The 21137-nt window shown below is 61.8% G+C and overlaps 7 protein-coding genes across 7 annotated transcripts; 4 read left to right on the top strand and 3 right to left on the bottom strand.

The window, feature by feature from the left end:
- Positions 1 to 1257: 1257 nt before the first annotated feature.
- On the top strand, positions 1258 to 1960 carry HRG_02837 (uncharacterized protein; the record flags this gene model as incomplete). Its single annotated transcript, XM_044861308.1, has 3 exons — positions 1258 to 1311; positions 1373 to 1833; positions 1885 to 1960. 3 exons carry the CDS (start codon positions 1258 to 1260, stop codon positions 1958 to 1960), a joined length of 591 nt encoding a protein of 196 aa, XP_044722334.1.
- Positions 1961 to 3627: 1667 nt separating this feature from the next.
- HRG_02836 (uncharacterized protein) lies at positions 3628 to 3944 on the bottom strand (the record flags this gene model as incomplete). Its single annotated transcript, XM_044861307.1, has 2 exons — positions 3628 to 3658; positions 3724 to 3944. The coding sequence occupies 2 exons, from the start codon at positions 3942 to 3944 to the stop codon at positions 3628 to 3630; spliced, it is 252 nt and encodes an 83-aa protein (XP_044722333.1).
- A 1081-nt stretch (positions 3945 to 5025) lies between these two features.
- Positions 5026 to 5934, top strand: HRG_02835 (necrosis inducing protein (NPP1) domain-containing protein; the record flags this gene model as incomplete). Its single annotated transcript, XM_044861306.1, has 1 exon — positions 5026 to 5934. One exon carries the CDS (start codon positions 5026 to 5028, stop codon positions 5932 to 5934), a length of 909 nt encoding a protein of 302 aa, XP_044722332.1.
- A 2016-nt stretch (positions 5935 to 7950) lies between these two features.
- HRG_02834 (FAD binding domain-containing protein) lies at positions 7951 to 9105 on the top strand (the record flags this gene model as incomplete). Its single annotated transcript, XM_044861305.1, has 1 exon — positions 7951 to 9105. The coding sequence occupies one exon, from the start codon at positions 7951 to 7953 to the stop codon at positions 9103 to 9105; it is 1155 nt and encodes a 384-aa protein (XP_044722331.1).
- Positions 9106 to 9346: 241 nt separating this feature from the next.
- HRG_02833 (uncharacterized protein) lies at positions 9347 to 9833 on the bottom strand (the record flags this gene model as incomplete). Its single annotated transcript, XM_044861304.1, has 2 exons — positions 9347 to 9544; positions 9744 to 9833. The coding sequence occupies 2 exons, from the start codon at positions 9831 to 9833 to the stop codon at positions 9347 to 9349; spliced, it is 288 nt and encodes a 95-aa protein (XP_044722330.1).
- A 1809-nt stretch (positions 9834 to 11642) lies between these two features.
- Positions 11643 to 15563, top strand: HRG_02832 (mutS family protein; the record flags this gene model as incomplete). Its single annotated transcript, XM_044861303.1, has 4 exons — positions 11643 to 12068; positions 12134 to 12305; positions 12375 to 14785; positions 14889 to 15563. 4 exons carry the CDS (start codon positions 11643 to 11645, stop codon positions 15561 to 15563), a joined length of 3684 nt encoding a protein of 1227 aa, XP_044722329.1.
- Positions 15564 to 16503: 940 nt separating this feature from the next.
- On the bottom strand, positions 16504 to 19563 carry HRG_02831 (uncharacterized protein; the record flags this gene model as incomplete). Its single annotated transcript, XM_044861302.1, has 1 exon — positions 16504 to 19563. The coding sequence occupies one exon, from the start codon at positions 19561 to 19563 to the stop codon at positions 16504 to 16506; it is 3060 nt and encodes a 1019-aa protein (XP_044722328.1).
- Positions 19564 to 21137: the final 1574 nt, after the last annotated feature.

The raw sequence follows: 21137 nt of genomic DNA, 5'->3' as shown, positions 1-21137 counted from the left end.
CGACGGACGCTGGGATGCGTCGGGCATTCGAAGAATCAATGCGAGACGTGGTGATGTACCCACGCCGCGAGACAGCCGGCGCTGGACAGGTGGTCGTGGACAGACGGTCGATGGAAAAGAGATACCCCCTTGGACTTGGTTATGCGCAGGACGGCTGCGTCACCGCGGGATGGGGTGTGCAAGCGACCATGGCGCGGCGCTTCTGGACGGGCTGGTCGCTTCATGTCTTGCACACTGGGCTTAGCGTCTAGGATGGCGCTTCTGGTGGATGGTGCCTGACGAGGTGCAGGCCTGATTTATTAATATCCCTGTCTTTGCAACGACTACTCCGTACCTATCCGCACAATACTGTACAACCAGCCTCCCCAATATTCCCTCCATCATGGTCATGATTTCGTCCAAGCATCCATCCACGGTCCACCATACGGAGCAGTAATTAGTAGGCTTCCTAGCATGGTCGAGATGCTTCTGCGGACCGGCGATGACGCTGTTTTCTGTCCGTTTCCCTGTTTCCCCCCCTGCTTGGTCTGTTCCCGTTCGGGACATGTTCTTCGGCTTGGCTCTGTTATACACGCCTATTCCTTATATACAAAGCTGCTTGCTCTGTTGTCCAGCCCCTGCATACCGAAACCCCGCCCGGCGGCCATTGGACGAGAGAGATGTTGGACCGGGCATAAGCATGCACAAGTCCCAGCACCGAGAAACCAGGCCTCGTTCATAATTGACGGCCTGCTCGTTACTGTGACGCCACCCAGCACATGCTGTACACAGCAACAGGCTCCCAGCCCCCCCATCGGCTCCCTGTTTTCCTCGTCATGGGGCCCTCCCCTTCCTCTCTAATTACCTGCTCTCCCTTCCTTGGCCTTCCCGCCGTCCTTTGCTCCCGCATTCCCGCCCGTTGCGCACACAAGAGCGAGCCCCATCCGAGAGAAGCATCCGCATACCAGAGAGCCCGACATCTCGTGACCCACAATTCGAAGTCTCTGCGGGACAATCGCATTGTGTGAGCTGCATCGCATCCGCAACGACCACGGCCGCTTCAGAAGACGCATACGCAAGCGCAAAAGGAGGGGCGGTGAAGCCATTGCCAGAGCCTACACGCTCGCAGTAAAGACGGCGAGACTGCGTTTTGCGCATTTACTCGATTGCGCGCCCCCGTCCCTCTGCGCAACTAGGGGCGGCGCATGCACCCATCGTCGTCGTCGTGATAGCTTCAAAACGCAGCAGCAGGGGCAGCACACTGAATCACCGCCCACCATGTTTTTCGCCCTCATCTTTGTGTGCACGCGAATCGCGCAGATTGTCACCTTGGTATGTCTCCCCTCCACCGCGAGGACAGGACCCGAGCAGCGAAAACTGACAGCCGAGCCAGATCCCCATCATGGGCATGCTCGCCTGGTTCGTCAACATCTTCGTCGCCAACAACGCCCTGACCCCGGACCCCATCCTCATCCTCTTCATCACCTCGGTCCTCGCCCTCGCCTGGGCCGTCTTCACCCTCTTCAGCTACCACCGCTCCTCGGCCAACGCCCGCTTCGTCGCCCTCGTCGACCTCGGCATCTTCGGCACCCTCATCGCCGCCGTCTACCTGCTGCGCGGCATCGCAGACGCCGACTGCGTCGCCGCCCCGGCGCTCGACCGCCTGTGGTACCCGCGCGTCGGCGCGCCCGGCGGCCTCGGCTGGGGCCCGCCCGACAAGCCGTGCGCCATGCTCAAGGCGTGCTGGGCCCTGGCCATTATGAACATCATCTTCTTCTTCACCACGGCCCTGGCCGCCTTTAGCCACGGCGACCACCTGAGTGCCTACGACGGCCGCCGCACCTATCGCTCCTCGTCGTCGCATCACCACCACCATCGCCACCACGGGAGCCGCTCGCCGCGCAGCCACGGCGGGCGCAGTCGCTCGGGGCACAGCAGCCACCGGAGCTCGCACTCGCGCACCCACCGCGTCTACGTCTAGCTGGCGTTGGAGCGCTGCGAAGATGGTGCGTTGGGTAGGAACATAGACAGTCAAGAGAGGGGGTATATTCACGCGGACCATGTTGATGGTGACGATCTGACGAAAGATGAACAGAAGAGCAAAGATTAATAGGGATGGAAAGAAAGAGACGGCGGGGGGGGGGCAACAGTAATGAGCTCGCGCATGCAGCGCATATACGAATGTCTATACATATATATATATATATATATGTACAACCAAAAACAGGCAACGGGCAGCCCAGGTGCTCTCAATGGCGCAGCAGTATATCCGGCTCATGCTGTCTACGTGAACCCTGTGCATGCTGCCAACCAACACATGCCCTCCATGGCCAAGACAAGCTGCCAAGTCATCGCCTCGCGGCCCCATCGCCCACCCGATACCCCCGTGCAATGCCGCTCCGGCCCTCCTCCACCACCGTGCTCGCCGCCTCGCCCCCCTCGGCAAAGTCGCTCCCCAGGCCCTGCCATGTCCGCTGCGACCGCAGGAATTCGGCCCCCGGGCTGGCCACCCCCTTGATGCTTGCCAGCTCTCTCGCCGCCCGCCTCGCCACTGCGCTCTTGGAATGGTCCTCCTCCTCCGGCCTGCCGTGCACGCCGCGCTCCGCTGTGCTCCCCACGGTGAGCCGCATCGGTCTGCTGTGGCCGACGAGCCGGCCGGTCCGGAGGTCAAACTCGGGCGGCAGCGACTCGGCGCCCTCCACGCCGTCTTCTCGGATACCACCCTCATCAACCCCTTCCGTTTGTTCTTGCTGCTGCTGCGGCTTGCCCGACGACTCATCACCGGGTACTTGCTCCTCTCGCGACAGCTTCAGCTTTTCAATCCCTCCCCACCATTCGCCGCCCCAGGTCCTCTCCTCCTCGCTCATCAGCGCCACCTCGAGCTCAAAGGGCGTCACTACGGGCCGCCAGTAGCCCGCGTCATCCTCAATCAGCCCGCTCTCCCAACAGCCCACCGCCACCCAGCCCTCCACCTCGGCAAAGTTGGCCAGCTTGGCCGGGTTGAGCTTGCCCACCACGACCGTGTAGCTTTTCTTGCCGGCCTTGGCAATCTTATCGCGCAGCAGGTCAATCGACGACAGGTAGTTGGACACGGACAGTGTATTGACGAGGATGCCGACGACGCCGGCCGAGGCCAGTGACAGGACGCGCGCGAACCGGCGGCGCAGGAGACCTGCTGTTTGAATCGTCGGGTTGTTGAGAGAGGGCGTGGAAGACGAAGGCGTGGAGAGAACGTGGAGGGATGCGAAACGAGAGTGGAGGGCGAGCAGCAGCGACGACGGCGGATCACCAATATGAAAGAGAGAGTAGGCCTTGGTCGCGTCGAGATCAAGTTCCAGGCCGGATATCCTCCTGTTGGGGATGACGCCCGCCGGATCTCCGAAGACGTCTGTCGCAACCATGTTTGTGTATCCCGACGCGCGCAGCTGCGCGACCAGGCCGTCGACATGGTCTTGAAGCGTCAGGTCGGCCATGACGACAACCCTTTCGTCCTTGTCGCCAAATTCGGACTCGAATTCACGCACCACGGCGGCGCGGTCGAGCTCGTGGCAGGTGTAGACGTATATGACGGGCAGCCTGCTCGTGGGGCTGAGACAGGACCGGCCGTAGTGCACGACGACCTGGGCGTCGGCGTGCTCAGCGGCGACCTCATCGACGCAGCAGGCGCTGTAGCTCGTGTCTGCGAGTATGTGGATGCGCCTGGCCTGGGCGGCTTCCGTCGTCTGCAGCTCTTGGTGGAGCGACTCGACGACTCTGGGCGCATCGACGAGCATGTGATCGGGGAACTGCAGGGCAATCCGGGTCCAGCTCCCGTCACGAATCTCAGCTGCCGTGCGGGCAACGTCGTACGTGGTCCGCAGCGCCTTGTCCGACAGCGTCGATCGAGGGGCGGCCTCGGCCGGAGCCTCGAGCATATGGTCGTCGGGAGTCGACAGGACGGGCGGCGCGGCGAGATGGGCAGACATGGCGGGCGAGCGGGGAAGCGAGCGAGGACGCCCGCACACTTTGGATGCGCTTCCTTATGCTCTGCTCTGGTGGCTGGTGTCTATATGTAGGCAATCGGACCATGAGGATGGCGGCTGAAGCGGGTTTGGAACGCAACGAGAGGGTCTGCGGGATGCCTGGGTGAGCGGACTGCAGGCAGCAACAGCATGGTCAAGGTGATGAGACGAGGAAGCAGGGTATGAGACGGGCTGTGTTGGCTGAGGCGAGCCAGTTTTTCTTGCTGCTCTTGGAGGGGAAAAAGGATGTTTGTTGGATTGAGGGTCCCCTGTGCAGATGCGGGGTGGTGGTGCAGATTTGGGCCAGAGGCGGGTGCATATTGTTCCGTGCCACCGACCCCTTGGTAAAGGCCAGCTTAGGATTGGTCGTCTCTTCTCCCTCTGATGGATACATCATCATCAACCAACCGGCTGCCGGACCTGCGAACCATCTGATCGTCCGAGACACCTACTGCCGGTGGAACTCACCATTCTCGAGTCAAGACCTTCAATCAGCAGCCGATAGCGTCACCAAGCATCAAGCACCCTTTGTCGCTCTCCTCCTGTCTGACGATCCCTCAAATCCGGCTCCTCACGGCTTGGGGGCATCGGCCGCTGAGGCTGCCCGTTACTTACCGAGCTACAAAGCGCTCGTCTCTCATCATGGGCCTCTCCGAGAGGTCGGCAACGGCCGCTTTGTCAGCGATTATTTCATTCAATGTTGGCACCAGGGCCTGGTCCATGTTGGCCTCATCCGACACCTTAATTAATCAACTGCCATAATTAAATGGCATACTCTCGGAATCTTCTCGCCGTCGACCTGGGCAATGGGCTTGCCATCAAACCTACTGTCACTCGGTCCCCATATCACATGGAAGCATCACGCGCACCCCTTGGAGGCCGGCGGGGAACATGACTGCAAAGCCTATAAAGACGGCTTCACGACTGTTTCCCAAGACAAACGGACTGCCGGCATCCATTGAGTTTTGAAATCTTGGGCACAAAGGGACCAGGACTGAATTCTGTCTCGACTACTGCCGACATCTGAGCCTCGGGACGCTCCATCATGACTCGCTACCTTACACTCCTGGCCACACTTGGCGCCGTTTCTCATGCCGCCGAGCAGGTTGACCTACCCCCTGACGAGCCTCGTCATATTCTGGCTCAGAGTGTCTTGCAAGATGGTGCCTGGATCCCCAACCTAGAAAGGGCCTCGGCCGCGGGACTCTGTGACGACAAGGGGTTCGATGAAAACCCGCCGTTGTCGCTCCCCAAACGGGCCACCGTCGCGGATCTCAAGTGGCAGCCGGCCCTCGACTTTGACACGGACAGCTGCTACAACGTCCCCGCCATCGGCCCGGACGGCCATATCGATCAGGGCCGGTCCCGGCATGAGACAAACACCGACGGTTGCCGAGACGAACGCGACCTGGACAACAGCAACGTCTACTCGCGGGCGCGGTGCAACGCAAACGGCTGGTGCGCGCACCTCTACGACTACTTCTTCGAAAAAGATATTGGGGACCGCCTGTGCATCGGCCACCAGTACGACTGGGAGCACATTGTCGTGTGGACCAAGAACGGCACGCCGAGGATGGGTGCCGTCTCGGCCCACGGCCGCTACAACGCGCGGCTCTGGCACGACATCCCCAAGTACGAGGACACCCACGTCAAGGCCGTCTACAACAAGGACGGTGCCATTGGGACGCACTACTTTCGCTGGTCGCAAGGCCTGCGCGACGAGCCGCCCGAGAACCACAAGCGCCTGTGGTGGAGGTCAGACCTCGTCTCTTGGAACGGCTTCCCGAGCCTCGAGCTGCGCAACAAACTAGCGAGCTACGACTTTGGCGCGGCGCACATGGCCATCACGGACGCGGCTCTCGCGGGGAACCTGAGGCGGTCGGTCGAGGGCATCCGCGGCCGAATCCCGGACTTTGACTTTGACTTTGACATGGACGAGAGCACATCCCCGTGATAGCCGTAAGTCGACGTCTCCCTCTGGATACAATGCATACGAACTTGTCTTACGTGGCACCAAGTAGGTTGCAGGTTCAAGGGCCGGCATAACGTTTTACAGTGCAGGAAGGCTTGCAGGGACGCAGGCAGCATATTCTGCACATGTGCAATGGCATGACATGCGCACCAAGCTCGTGCTTTGCAGGCAGCAGAGAGCGAACGTTGTTACGAGCAGGCTGAAGCGACAAATTGCGCAAGCCCTGCCACCCAAATTGGAAACTCGTGGCTGCACAGGCGTGGTGTCCCGGTTATCGAGCGGCTCGTGTGGATGGATCCCTGGTTCGTTGTCACAGACCATGACGGTCAAACTCCCACAGCAATCTTGGTCAGTGTCGGAGCGGGCCGGAGCCTGCTTTGAGGTGAGTGGGCACTGGGCAGACAGCCAAGCATCTCATCACCCACCGTCACCTCGCAGCCAGCCAGGATGATGCCACGTGGTCCTGTAACCGCATCTTTCCTGCACTATAGTATGGGACGCCGTCAGAGCCATTTGGTGCTCAGTCTGCTGGCCGACAATGGCGCGGGCACGCCAAACGGCCATGACGGATACTGTACGGGGTCTGGAGTACGGCGGCCATTGGGCAAAGATTCCACTCAAGACCGGGACTGCTTGAGTGGGAGTCACATCTTGCTGGCATTGGCTACGTTCGCGGGAGAAAGGAGGGATCTCCATCTGCCTACGCGCGGCGTGGACGAATGGCGGTATTGCGATTGGAGAAACCGTTGTTCATTCCTCCCCGGAGAAAGCTCTGCAATTGGACGTGGCCCCCTTTCTCCGAGCATGGGGAAAGAGGAAAGATGCGAGGGGGCATGCTGGCATACTGGAGCCAAGCAACGACGTGATTGATTGATGAACCCACTGCCAAGCGTGTCGCCCTTGGAGCATGCAGGTAAGGAGATTGATTTTCCATGTGCACATGTACAGTACAGTACCAGATTCGAAGATGGGCTAACTTAATGCATACAGTAACACACGTATGGCTATTCTCACCTCGATATGTTGTTTGGTCCTGTTTCTTTCCATCAAGCATCAGCCCTTCGGGGCTTGTCGTCTGGGCTTCCCGAATGGGCAAGTACGTGTATGCATGATGGCATCGAATCTGGCTTGAGCCTTGTTCGTCCCCGGACGCTGTCAGTTCGTCTACGAGCAGCCTCTTGACTTGTCCGTCCACCTCGGTCATAAGCTCCGCGGCGACATCATGGCCTGCTACAATATATGTTTTGATGGTGTGGAACGTGATGAAGAGGTCAATGCAGACTACGGTTACCCGTTTGCAGAACGCGGAAGCGTTGGCACCGAGCTTTCTCGACAGTGAAGGGAGGAGGCTAAATGTGCCTCAGATGGATAGATGCACGGACGGCAACCAGAGGTGGTTTGATGGGTCGCGATGCGCCCAAAGAGACTCATCACCTCATCTTCTCCAATGCACACCCCGAATGACTCTGTACGGTGGGCAAAGATATCCTCGATGTTCTCTTCTCGTTTTCTCTCGTCCCCTTTCCTCGCGCATTATGCTTCATATCTCTTCCCCCTTTCTAATGCAGCTGCCTTTCCGTCGCCCTGCGTCATGACCCATCTCGACAACCTCTTCATAGCGAGCTAAGCCAGACGCATCAAGTCATGGACGCGAGCGACGTTGACTCCCCTCGGCACTTTTTAGAGGGCAAGACCATCTTCGTGGCGGGCGGAGGCATCGCCGGTCTAGCCCTGGTCGCCGGCCTGCGCAAGCTGTGGGATCCGCAGCTCACGCCGCCCACTGTTGTCATATTCGAACGTGACGACCGCGACCCTTTGCGGCGCCGTGTCGCCGAGTCCTTTACCCTCTCGCTAGCGGGTCATTCCGAGGTCGGCGGGCTCGTTGTGCTGCAGAAGCTGGGGCTCATCGACAACGTCTTGGCCTGCGCCGTCGCCGGGCAAGACGACGGTGAGGCATCGGGGGCATTCAAGATCTGGGGGGCCGACTGGTGCGAGCGCATGCGGATCCGTCGCAAGCCCCTGCATGGCCTGCCCACGGCCAACGTCCGCATCTCTCGTGGCGACCTGCGGCGCGTTCTGCTCGACGCCGCCGTGGCCGATGCTGACGACGCCTGGCAACATAGCCACGTGCGGTGGGGGTCGCAATGCCAATGCTTTACGAGACTCGACGACGGTCGGCTGAGGGTCATCGTCGGCCGTAGGAGGTCGTCGGCCGTTCAACCCCGACAGATGGCCGGGAAGGGCGAGCTCAACCGTGACGATGGCGATGAGAGTCAGAGGCGGGTGTCAGAGGATCGAGTTTGCGACTTGCTAGTGGCTGCCGACGGGGCCCACAGCAAACTGCGTCCCTTTGTTCGCCCCGGGGACAAGCTGGAGTATGTCGGCGCTGTCCTGCGCGGCGGCCTGTCGCTATTCGAAGAGGGCAGCGTGCCGAGTCCCCCGGGCCGCGACTGGGGCTTCGTGGTGTCCGACGGCGGTGTCTCGTGCTTCGTGTCGCCCGTCGATAGCCGAACCGTCTTCTGGGCCGTGGGCAACCTCGAACGTGACCCGGTGTTGGAGCTCAGGAGTGGGTCGAACCGAGACGACGAGGCAGAAGCAGCCGCGCCGGCGGCCGTCATCGGGCGCGTCAGAGAGCTCGGCGCCGTCTTTGGAGAGCGCTTTGCGACGCTTACGGCGCGGACGGAGCCCAAGACGGTGTTTTGCACCAACGCGCGCGACAAGCGGCCCTTTGCGCACGACGACATCTTGGCCCGGGGCTGGCCCGTTTTGTTCATCGGCGACAGCAACCACGCGCTGAGCCCGTTTGCCGGCTTCGGGGCCAACCTGGCGCTGGCCGACGGGTGGGACCTAGCCGAGCAGCTGTGCCGGGCCAAGGGCGGGTCGCTGGCGGAGGCGGTGGCGGCCTATGATGCCTTGAGCGGGCCCCGGGCGAACAGGGTGCTGGCTGCGTCGCGGCGGACGATGCGGGCGGCACACGGGGCGGGGTGGTGGGCATGGCTCTACTGGGTTGTGCTCGTGGCCGGGCGGTGCGCTGCATGGATCGGGGGGATGGTCATGGGGGCGGCTTCTGCGGTGGCTTGCTGGCGGAGCGGAGGGGCGCCCGGGGCGGGGGCCCGTGCTCGGGCCGGGGCGCGGGCCGGGGGCGCGGGATGAGAATCGTGTCCGGGAATGGCCCTCGATGCACCATGCCGATGGCACTATTGTCTGCCTAGGTATTTTGGCAACCTCGCAGGCGTATGCGGGAGTATATAGAGATTGGCTTGGGCTAGATGGCTTTTACGAAGCGAGGCTTCAGGTAGCAGCATGTATCCAGATCTGTTGTCCGCATATTTGCAGCTCCGGTCAACCTGCGAACCGCCAAGCATACCGCGATGCCTCTTGGCCCTGTTGGACGCTAGGACTTGACGCAAGCGCAAACAGGCTCGTAGTTATGGGGTGTAAGGGTCATAAGACCGCCATTGACAGAGCCACACTCAGGTCCCTTTGTGAAAATGTTCTTCGGGTAGTTCTGGATACCCCCACTGATGATACGATCCTCGCCCCGGCTCAGATTGCCGCTGTTGTAGTTGTCGCGGAACCCCCAGGCGCAGCCCTGCAGACGATAAGAGTTCCTTGACGCAAACGTTTCCTGGCAGTCGCGCGATGCACTTGCGAATCGACTCTTCCTTGGCTGCCGAGTTGCCGGCTGAAGGGCCGGCGGCGGCATTGCCAGCCTTGTGTGGGCATTTGCACTTGGGCGCCTCGTCAGCTACCGCACACGGGAGGAGGTACTTTTCTCTTTTCCAGCTTACATCTTGGGCACAGTTGGCCTGGATTTTGGCAGTGGTCGCGGCGGCAGTCAGGCCGGCGCAGGCAAAGAGTACCAGTCCAAGGAACCTCATCTTGACGGGCAAGAGAGCGTTGGTTGGGTTGGAAAGATGGGGCTTTCAAGAGATTTGTAGATCCAAGGCAAAACTTGTAGAGAGGGTGAAAGACACAGAGGTTGATATTCGTTCTGGGGCAGGCGGTCTTTATTTTACACGGCTGCAGTGGCGCTTCAGTCTTGATGGACTTGAAGAGGGTGTTCCAGTCATGCCAGGGAGAAGAGTGCCAGGAGTCACCTCGCAATGCCGTTGCTCCTGACTAGATCAAGGAGACCGGGATACCGCGTCCGTTCTGCACAGTGAGAAAAGCTGCGTCGCCGGGCATGCAATATTGTGGTTCGAGCATCTCCTGTCTGCTTCAGCCCTTTGTCGAAGATGGGATGGACGGCCTGTTTGGCTGTGAGAGCTGCAGATATTCGAATCACGGGTACTTGATCGCCCCGTGTAACAGAAATGACGCATATTACACGTATAGAGATGGAGACGAATCCATGGGTAGACTTGTTATCGGCTCGGGCAAGGGACATGTGCAAGTAAGACGGCGCTCAGTATAAGCACCAGGTTGGCTGCATGTTCTTGTTTTGGCCAGACTGCGGTATTAACTGTTGACCCAGTCGGATCCGAACCTAGTTTGCGCCGACTTTCCTGGAGACGAGCTTCTCCCGTACACTTCGTTTCAGTCGACTGGCCATGGCAGGTTGACCCTCTCTCCGACTACATATAGAGCGGACCACGTCGCCTATCAGTTGTCGACGCCAATCAGCTGCGCCTGCCAGACTGGCAGAAATGCTACATCCGACATGATCTGTCTGCTGTAGACGACACGGTCTACATGTGATTTCTACAAGAAACAACGGCACATGTACGGAGTAACGCTGATAGCTGACCCGTGCCCGTCTCAGGACTTGACTCGAGTGTGCTGTGACGACGACGAGGGGGAAGCTCGGGAGAGCACCATGTAATCCCCCTGGCGGCGGTCATGGAGAAGGGGCAGAAAAATCAACTTGCTTTTCGCCAACCCGCGTCGGCCTGTTTGACTGCCGCTTGGTCTCGACACCCTTTTGCTCGTCTCGTGTCCAACTCTTGCTACTAACCGTACCATCTATATACCCGTCGGGGATCCGGGTAGGAAGTTGTCCGTATACCGAGGCCGTTTCTTAAACCCTCCGACACGACGGGATGCCATCGACTTTGCTCGCACTGCCGCTGCTCCCAGGGCGAGCCCACGGCAGGGCAGAGGCTTCGGTCGGTTGCACTGCTCGAGACAGGTGGTGTCTCCTGGATGTGCAGCGAATTGGTCGACGTATTCGGCGACTTTGCAACGACAAGTAATTAAAAGTCTAAAGTAAAAAGATTGCAGTAAAGAACTAAAGATCGAAAAAGACTGAAGTTTAATGGCGCAAGGAACGCGTCTGTCGCGGGGTCCAAGGGGCGCGTTAAGGGAGCGCGTCTTGCACTGTGCATTTCCGGCTATTTTCCCCGGTGTAATACCGTGCAGAGTATGTCCCTGGCACCGTGCTTCAACCCCAGACGCGACTGCTGAAGAAAAAACGCGACGCGTGGACCCTCGTCTCTCCTTTCCGCCCGTCAGACTGTCTCTCTCGCCTTGCCTCTGGCAGACTCAATCCCGTCGATGCCGTCGTTCTTGTCCCGAGTCCTGTAGATTGCGCTTCTCGCAGTCCCTCCTTCCCCCATCGCCGGGCTGGCTTCCATCTCGCGATAGCAGCACGCAATCCAGCAGTTCCCGAGAGCTTCCACCACCAACGCCCTCCACCTCTCTCTCTCCCTGGCGTCGTCTAAACGAGCCTGACTTCATCTGACTTCATCATGGCCGGAGACAGCAAGGCCGGCAGCTCCGCTCGCACCCCCGCGCGGGCCACGCCCAAGCCATCGGCCCCGGCCTCGTCCGCCTCCAAGCAACGCTCCATCGCCTCCTTCTTCCAAAAGTCCTCGCCCTCCGAAAAGGTGGCTCCCGCTCCTCACCGCCCCTCGTCGTGTCTGCAAGAGACCACCAAGGCCAACGCTCTCCCCAAGCTCAGGCAAAAGCCCTCAGCAAAGCTGTCCACCCCAGTCCCCAGCAGCGACGCCCTCGACGCCCCCAGCTCCCCTACCGGCGACGAGAACCTCGCCTCTGTCTCCAGGCCGCTGTCGTCGCCTTCCACGACGAGTGCCACTGCGACACTAACTTCAGACCCAAGGGTGGGGCATCGGTCCACTCCCAAGGCCGTCGACCAGCCGAGTCCTTCTCGCAAGGTAGGTATTCCTAAGGACACCACGTCTCCATATCGACGGCTGAATACTGACACAATCTCTCCCAGGCCAAAAAGGTCATCAGCTACGCCGAGTCCGACGAGGACGACGATCCCTTTACCTACGGCGGGGCCCCCAAATCACGACGCCGAGCCAACAGACAGCCCCGCCCTGCCATCAAAGATGAGGACGACTACGACGACAGCGATGCTGCAGAGGCCCTCGAGGACAACGACGATGGTCTGCTACCTCTCACCCGGCGGCCCCGTCCAAACGCGAGGGCGCCACAGTTGCTGACTTTGGCGACAGATGACATGGCAGACTTTGTCGTATCCGATGAGTCCGACGGAGATACCCCACGTTCCAGGAAACGGAAGCGATCCTCCAACAAATCGCAGACGGCCCGGAAGCGCTCCAACGTCTCCTCCCCGCCCACAAAGCGGGAACAGTCCCCGCTGCCCATCGAGGCCGTCGATGACCTGCTCATGGACGACTTGAGCCCGACCTCGACCGCCGCCCAATGGAGCTACGATGCCGAAGCCACCGACAAGCGCCCCGTCACCAAGCCCGCCGAGCGCGCCGCCCGAGACCCCAAGATCAAGGAAAAGGCGCACACGAGGGAGCCCGAGGAGCGCTACCCCTGGCTGGCAGACATCCGCGACAAGGACAAGCGCGCCCCGGGGGACCCAGAGTACGACCCGAGGACCATCTACATCCCGCCCATGGCCTGGAACAAGTTCTCGCCCTTTGAGAAGCAGTACTGGGGCATCAAGCAGAATCTGTGGGACACCATTGTCTTCTTCAAAAAGGGCAAGTTCTACGAGCTATACGAAAACGACGCTACCATCGGCCACCAGCAGTTTGACTTTAAAATGACCGACAGGGTCAACATGCGCATGGTTGGCGTGCCCGAGAGCTCCCTGGACCACTGGATCAACCAGTTCATCGCCAAGCAGTTCAAGGTGGCACGCGTCGACCAGATGGAGACCAACCTCGCCAAGGAGATGCGCGAGCGCCAGGACAAGACGGGCAAAAAGGCCGACAAGGTCATCTCGCGCGAGCTGGCGTGCGTCCTCACCGCCGGCACCCTCGTCGACGGCAGCATGCTCCAGGACGACATGGCCGCCTACTGCCTCTCCATCAAGGAATCCGTCGTCGACGGCTCGCCGGCCTTTGGTATTGCCTTTGCGGACACGGCCACCGGCCGCTTCCGCCTCTCCGGCTTCGTCGACGATGCTGATCTCACCAGGTTCGAGACGCTGATTGCCCAGACTGGGCCCCGCGAGCTTGTCCTCGAGCGCTCGCGCCTCTCGACAAAGGCCCTCCGCATCCTCAAGAACAACACGACCCCCACGACCATCTGGACCTACCTCAAGCCCGGCGTCGAGTTCTGGGACGCTGACGTGTCGCGCCGCGAGCTGGGCTGCGGCAGCTACTTTGCCGCCGAGGACGGGGCCGAGGAGGCTTGGCCCGAGGCCCTGCAGCGGCACCGCGACGACGACCTGGTCATGTCGGCTGTCGGCGGCCTCGTCTCGTACCTCAAGTTCCTCAAGCTGGAGCGCCCTCTCCTGTCCCAGGGCAGCTTCGAGACGTACAACCCGATCCAGAAGAACGGGACGCTGGTCCTGGACGGGCAGACGCTCGTCAACCTGGAGCTGTTTGCCAACTCGGCCACCGGCGGCCACGAGGGCACCTTGTTCAGCCTGCTCAACAAGTGCGTGACGCCCTTTGGGAAGCGCCTGTTTCGGCAGTGGGTGGCGCATCCGCTGTGCGACATGCGGCGCATCAACGAGCGGCTGGACGCCGTCGAGCTGCTCAACGCCGACGCGACCGTGCGCGAGCAGTTTGCGTCGCAGCTCGTCAAGATGCCCGACCTGGAGCGGCTCATCTCGCGCATCCACGCCGGCGCGTGCAAGCCCGAGGACTTTGTCCGCGTGCTCGAGGGCTTTGAGCAGATAGAGTACACCATGGGCCTCCTCGGCGCGTTCACGGGCGGCGACGGGCTCGTCGACGGGCTCGTCTCGTCCATGCCCGACCTCGACGAGCCGCTGAGCTACTGGAAGTCGGCGTTTGACCGCCGCCGGGCGCGCGAGGGCAAGCTGCTGATTCCCGAGCGCGGCATCGACGACGACTTTGACGAGAGCCTGGACCGCATCGACGGCATCAAGGCGCAGCTGGAGCAGCTCCTGCAGGCGAAAAAGGCCGAGCTCAAGTGCAAGACGCTCAAGTATACCGACGTCGGCAAGGAGATTTACCAGGTGGAGGCGCCCAAGGCCGTCAAGGTGCCGTCGAGCTGGCGGCAAATGTCGGCGACAAAGGACGTCAAGCGCTGGTACTTTGGCGAGCTGACGCAGCTGGTGCGCGAGCTGCAGGAGGCCGAGGAGACGCACTCGCAGCTGGTGCGCGAGGTGGCGTCGCGCTTCTTCCAAAAGTTTGATGTCGACTACGGCGTGTGGCTGCGGGCGATCCAGGTGGTCGCGCAGCTCGACTGCCTCGTCAGCCTCGCCCGGGCGTCGACGTCGCTCGGCCAGCCTTGCTGCCGGCCGCGGTTCGTCGACGAGGAGCGCAGCCGGGTCGAGTTTGAGCAGCTGCGGCACCCGTGCATGACCAACACGGTCGACGACTTTATTCCCAACGACATTCGGCTCGGCGGCGACGAGGCCAAGATTAACCTGCTCACGGGCGCCAACGCGGCGGGCAAGTCGACGGTTCTCCGCATGGTATGTGGCCCCCTTTTCCGCCCCCCCAGCCCGTCCGCTGCGTCCTCGTTTCTGTTGGAAGAGACAAGATCCCTTGACGTCTTCAGAGGCTAACGCCCCACAGTCGTGCGTCGCCGTCATCATGGCCCAGGTTGGGTGCTTCGTCCCGGCCGTGTCGGCGCTGCTGACGCCCGTCGACCGCATCATGTCGCGCCTGGGCGCCAACGACAACATATTTGCCGCGCAGTCGACCTTTTTCGTGGAGCTGTCGGAGACGAAGAAGATTCTGTCCGAGGCCAGCCCGCGCTCGCTCGTCATCCTCGACGAGCTGGGACGAGGGACCAGCTCGTATGACGGCGTGGCGGTTGCGCAGGCGGTGCTGCACCACGTGGCGACGCACATTGGCTGTGTGGGCTTCTTCGCGACGCACTACCACTCGCTGGCGACCGAGTTTGAGAACCACCCGGAGATTCGGGCGAGGCGGATGCAGATTCACGTCGACGACGAGGAGCGGCGGGTGACGTTTCTGTACCGGCTCGAGGACGGCGTGGCCGAGGGCAGCTTCGGGATGCACTGCGCCTCCATGTGCGGCATCGCGCGGCCGGTGGTGGAGAGGGCCGAGGTGGCGGCCAAGGAATGGGAGCACACGAGCCGGCTCAAGGAGAGCCTGGACAAGGCCAAGACGGGCTGCTACATCCCGCTGGGGATCTTGAGCGACGTGGGGGCGCTGCTGGGCGACAAGGGGGATGTGAGCGACAAGGGCGTTGATGTGTTGCTGAGGGCCATTGCATGCCTGTGAGGGTCGGGTGGTCGAGGCAAAGATGTGGGATGCGGGAGCTGTCGTGCGTGGGACTGGCATCAAGCCCACATGTTTTTCACTCTGGCAGGATGGGTCATTAATGGTCAGCTCGAGGGCTTTAGATGGACGTCGATGGACAAGGGTCACAAGAGACGGCCTGGCAGACGAGGAAGAACAAGGGATGCCTGTTGTCATGGAGGTGTTGTTTGCGGGGGTTACTGGTACTGCGGACGAGCGGACGAGGGATCATATATTGCTGCTTTTTAGCTACTAAAATACGAAATAAATGAAAGATGTTAACTAATTCTTCCTCTAAGCTAAAGGTTTAAAACCTAACAAGTTACATTACTTATATCCGATGGGTCGGACGGCCTTTGATTCCTGCCAGGGGTAGCCCGGCGCTTCAACGTCACACGACGAATCCAGGGTGACGGAACGGAGCACTGTTTGGTGAACAACAACGATTGTGCAGTGGCCAGACATTTTATCACCTAGGCCACCTTGGACTGCCTGGTCTTTGGAGACGGAACAGCCTGGGTGAAGATGGGATCGGCAGCCTGACTATTCTCGCGTCCAGCATTCTTCTATGGGTTCGCCGACCTGGCGGCCAGTCTTGCATTTCATACATCAACACTGCTGTCTCCGTCCATCGCCACGCCATCCATCCTTACGCGTCCTGTTTGTACCGCTGTCTGCGTCCTACTTTGAACAGTCAAAGGGCAAGGGGACGAATGCAGCCTGAACCGTAACCAGAAATCAACATGAACAACAACCAAACCAGTACAAAAACAACAACAGCAGCAGCAAGCAAGAAAGCAGCAAAAACATAAACTCCTGGGCGCCTATTCATTCGTCGTGCGTGTCTGTACGTTACAAAGGGACCCGTTGCCCTTCTCCACTCTCCCTGCTTCGGGTGCTGCTTCTCTTCTCTCCTCCATGCTCAGTTCTTCTTGGCCTTGCCCCTGAGTCGGGCGGATCGCCTCGTGGGCTCGGCTGCGAGAGGGGGAGCGGGAGGGACAGCGTGTTTCTTGGCGCGCTTGGGCGCCGGGGCGTCGTCGTCTTCGGGGATGTTGGTCGAGGGCTCGGGCGCTTTGCGCTTCTTCTGGGCGGGCGTACTTTTCGCCTTGGTGGCCTTGGTGGCCCTGGCCGTCTTCTTCGGCTTGGCTGCCTCGACAGGCTCGGTGGCCGCCGCAGTCTGAGTGGATTCGGGGGTCTCGGCTGTTCTGCCAGACTTGCCCGCCCCGGTGGGCTTGGTCGCCTTCTTTGGCTTGCTTTCCTCGGCAGTCTGGATGCTCTCGGCGGTTTTCCTCGACTTGGTCGTCTCGACAGTCTTCATGGACTCGGCAGTCCTGGTCGCCTTGGTCGCCTTGGCCGCCTTGGGCGTCTTGGTGGTTTGGGCAGTCTTGGCCGTCTTCTTCCTCTTATTCGCCACAGGCTCGTCGGTCGCAGCCTCTGCGTCCTCTGGGTTGTCGGCCGCGCGCTGTCGCTTCTTGCCGCGCGCCGGGCCGCTGGTCTCGACGCTCTGCTTCTCCTCTTCGAGCTTCTTTGGCTCTTCATCCTGCTCTGGCCCTTGGCCCTCGTTCGCCTCTTCGCTCTGCTCATTCTGCTGCCGACTCTCCATCGCAGGCTGCAGCGTCGTCGTCCCGGCCATGTTGCCGAGGATGGCGGGCGGTTCGCTCATCGCCCGTCCGCGTGTCTCGGTGCCGTTGTCGCCACGCACCTCTTCTTCCTCGATGTCCTCATAAACGTCGAAGTCGTTGTCCAGCGACGGCTCCTTCTGCTGCTCGGTCGGTGCCACGAGAGCCTCGGTGCTGGGCGGAACGGTGAGCAGGCGGCGCAGGTAGCGAGCGCCTATGGCCCACAGGTCCGAATTTATGTCTACGTGCATCGGCGCAGCAAGGACAGAGGGGTCGCTCGAGTTGAAACGTATTCTGTCGTCCGGCAGCGCACCAGGGTCGTTCTCCTTGTCTGGTTCCTCGTCTTCGTCGGCAGGTGGTGCCGGGGGTCGAGACGCCGCCGTCTGGGTCAGGGGTTGCCGCACAGGGGCCGAGGCCGCGGCGGAGGAGGAATCGACCGGCATGAGGGGAACCGAGGCGACGACGCTGCCGCTGCCGCCGTCGCGATGGTGGAGCTTCATCCGCTGGACGCCGAGGAGAGCCATGAGGTGGTGACTGTGCTTCCGGCGCAGGTGCTCGTCGCGCTCGCCATCGTTCCAGAACTCGCCCAGCGGCTCGTCGCACCAGAGACACTGGCGGACGACGTGGCGCACGCGTGCGTGGGCCTCGAGGACGCGCTGGTTGCGCGCCTCGTCGGCCCAGGGCTTCCAGTTGAAGCCGCAGTTGGCAAACGGACACTCGATGACGGGGTCGGGCCTCTGCTGCGGGACCACCGGCGCCTGGGTCACCGGCGCGAACACGTCTCCCAGCGTGCCGCTCCCTCTGGCCATGGGGGTCCGGTAAAAGGGGACCAGCGTATGCTGCGTCTGGGGAGCGGCGACGACGCGGCCGTACCGCGGACCCCAGACGTTGGACCGCGCCACGCTCATGCGCCAGTCCAAAGACCTTGAGGCCGGCCAGACGCGGACAACGGCCTTGCGGGTCGGGATCTGGGCGCGGACGCGGAACCAATCGTCGTCGGTCGCGTCCGGGCCGAGGAAGAAGGTCGAGCTCTCGAAGGGCGCGTCCCACTCCTCGGCCCCTTTCTCGGACGAAGGCGTCGGCAGAAGCGGATGGATACTGACATGGTGAAGGCGCGGGTCATATGCGAGGTCATCTGCGAGGCCATCTGCGAGGTCATCGGCGAGCTCCTCGTTGCCGCGGCGCGGGACCAGCCGGCACAGCTCGGCGACGTGTTGGCGGAACTCCTTGGCCGACGAGCCCAGCGGCGGCAGGGCGACCGAGGCACCGTCGTCGGCGTCCATGGCATCGAGGCCGGCCGAGCGGGCCCAGCCAGGCAGCATCCTCGTGTCGCGGCGGCGGTACTCGGGGAAGACGAGGATGGAGCGCGGCGGCGCGTCGGCAAGGACGGCCAGCGCATCGGCGGCCTCCGGGTCGAGGACGGAGCCCGGCTTGTCCCCGAGGGGCAAGAGGAGCTGTTTCTGGTGCCGCGGCTCGGAGCCGTCGGCAGGGCTTCCGACCAGCAGGCGGACGTGGCGCAGCTCGGCGGCGAGGTCCTTGCGTCTCTCGGCCGCGTCGTCGACGGCGTCGAGGAAGCGAGCAACCATGACGCGGATGCGCGAGGCGGCGGCGGCGGCGGCGGCGCCGGGCAGCACGAGCCCCGGCGACGCGGCCACTGCCCTCGCCGACGATGAGATGCCGCGGGACAAGAGGTCGGCGACGGCGACGACGGCCAGGCAGTCGGCGGCCCGCGGGTAGAAGCCCGGCAGCACGAGGGCGACGTGGTCGTCTGCCAGGTCGCGCTGCTCCAGGTAGATGTCGCGCGGCGCCGGCGGACGCTGCCCCTGGTTTCTCTCGACCGGGTGCAGCGCATGCACGTCGGTCGGGCGCAGCGTCGCGAGGCCGTAGCCGATGGACGTGCCGGCCTCGGCCCCGGGCTCCGTGCCGGTGTGGAGGCGGAACACGTCGTGGCCCTTCTGGCCGACCAGGACATCGACGGCCGTCCGGACTGCCGCCGTGGACTGGGCGGCGTCCCAGCTTCCCGCGTGCTTGCCGTCCGGGCCGCCGCTCGTCTTGGGAAAGGCCAGGTACGCACACGAGGGGGGCGGCGGCGGCGGCGGTTGAGGCGACTGGTGAGGCGACTGGTCCTCGGGCGCCGGGTCCTCGGGCGCCGCCGCGGCATAGACGATGCGCGCCACGTCGGTCCGCAGCTGGCTGTCCGTCGGCACCCATTGCACAGGCGTCCGCTCGTCGCGGAGGCGGACGAAGAAGGCCGAGTGGTCGAGGCCAGGGGCACCGACGTACGCCATGGTGCCGACGGCGTTGTTTCTCGCGTTACTGTTCTTGTTGCTGCTGCTGTTGGCCGTCTTGTTGTCGATATCCATGTCCTTCATATCCGTGTATATGTCTTCCTCGTCGTTTCCGTCGTCGTCATTGTTGTTGTTCCCGTCGGCGAGGTTCCGGGCGATAAACTCGACGCCCGCTCCGTCGTCGCCCAGGGACAGGTCATCTTCCAGCTCGACGATGCGCGCCGTGGCCGCGTCATAGTGCAGGAGCGTGTACGGCTCGTCGACGGCATCACCACCGCCGGCGCCGGCGGCGGGCTCCGGCAGTGACAGCAGACGGCGGACGGCGCTGCGGAACGAGGCCCAGTTGCCGGCGAGGAAGTGGACGGCGCCCTGGAAGCCGTACAGCGGCACCCATTGCTGCTTCTCGGCCTCGACGCCGGTGGCGCCCTCCGAAGAGCCCGAGCCCGTGCTGAAGAGGGAGCCGAAGTCGGCTTCGCCCTCGTACCGGGCCGTCACGTCCATCTGATCCTGCTCCAGAAGATTGACGTCCCGGGGGGACGCATCACGGCTGACGGCGGGCGAGAATTCACCGCCCGCCTGCTGTTCAGCTTCGAGGGCAGCGGCTGGGAGAGCCGTGTGTCAGTCTTGTCTGTCCGGGCCCTGCGGTGAGGATCACGACTTACGTGCTGCCTTGGCTGCTTCCTCTTCCTGCTCCAAGGCGTCCCACAGCTCTACAAACTCATTCACCCACGCACGCTCGATTTCCGTGTTCCAAGTTTGGCGCCGGCTGGTTGGCGTGTTCAGATTCGCAAGCCCCTGGAGGCCGCCGAGGCCCAATGACTGACGTCCCAACGAGGGCCGTCCAAATGATGCCCGTCCCATCGATGACCGTTTTGCAGACATGATGTTCTCCACGGACACACAGGCCTTGCTTGGCTGTCTCCGAACGGTTCGCTCACGTCAAACGCGTGGTGAATGGGTCGTGCCGGGCCCCCCTTTTTTTCTTTTCTTGTTTGCTCCCGCGGATCCTGCTGCTTGGCCTCGTTGCTGGTGTGTTGCTTGTATTTTCTCAGGAGAGTGTTTCTGGTCCACGTCGTGAAAGTGTGAAGAAGGGGGGGGGAAGGTCAAGAGAATATAAGGTGGAAGGGTGTGTGTGCGAGTTGGGCAAAACGTGTTCAAAGGCTGCTTCGTCTGAACGACAGGCTGCTTCTGATGATCAAGTTTCGTCGCTTGTTCTCGTTATTACGTGAGCTGTGATGAAGAAAGGGGAGAGAAGAACGTCTGTCAGTGCAGACGGCGAGGTGGTGATGGTGGAGAGGTGAAGAAGGGGGAAGAGATTTCTTCGCGTCCAGTCAAATGATGGAGGGCCCTTTTGTTATGACAACGAGGGCTTGAACCTCTGCCGCGGGCTGAACAGGTCGGGGGGTGAATGGGTCAGTCGCCCATTGTCCGACTGGCCGCGCAGCCGGCATCGACTGTTCATGGTGACTTTACAGTTACCCAGGGGGACAAAGAGTCTGAACAGCACGTGGACAGAGGAGATGAACGGTCCTTGAAAACAGGGAAGTCTCCTGTCTTTGAGGTGCAAAGAGGCATAAATAAGCGAGGGTGCAAACGGATCCAAGATGACGATGGGCATGGATGATGCTGCAAACGCCGCCGACTTTTGG

The sequence above is a fragment of the Hirsutella rhossiliensis genome (genome assembly GCF_020360975.1).
Source record: "Hirsutella rhossiliensis strain HR02 chromosome Unknown scaffold00003, whole genome shotgun sequence".
Classification (NCBI taxonomy): domain Eukaryota; kingdom Fungi; phylum Ascomycota; class Sordariomycetes; order Hypocreales; family Ophiocordycipitaceae; genus Hirsutella; species Hirsutella rhossiliensis.
The sequence above is the reverse complement of the archived record's forward strand: the minus strand, read 5'-3'. Positions and strand labels throughout refer to the sequence as shown.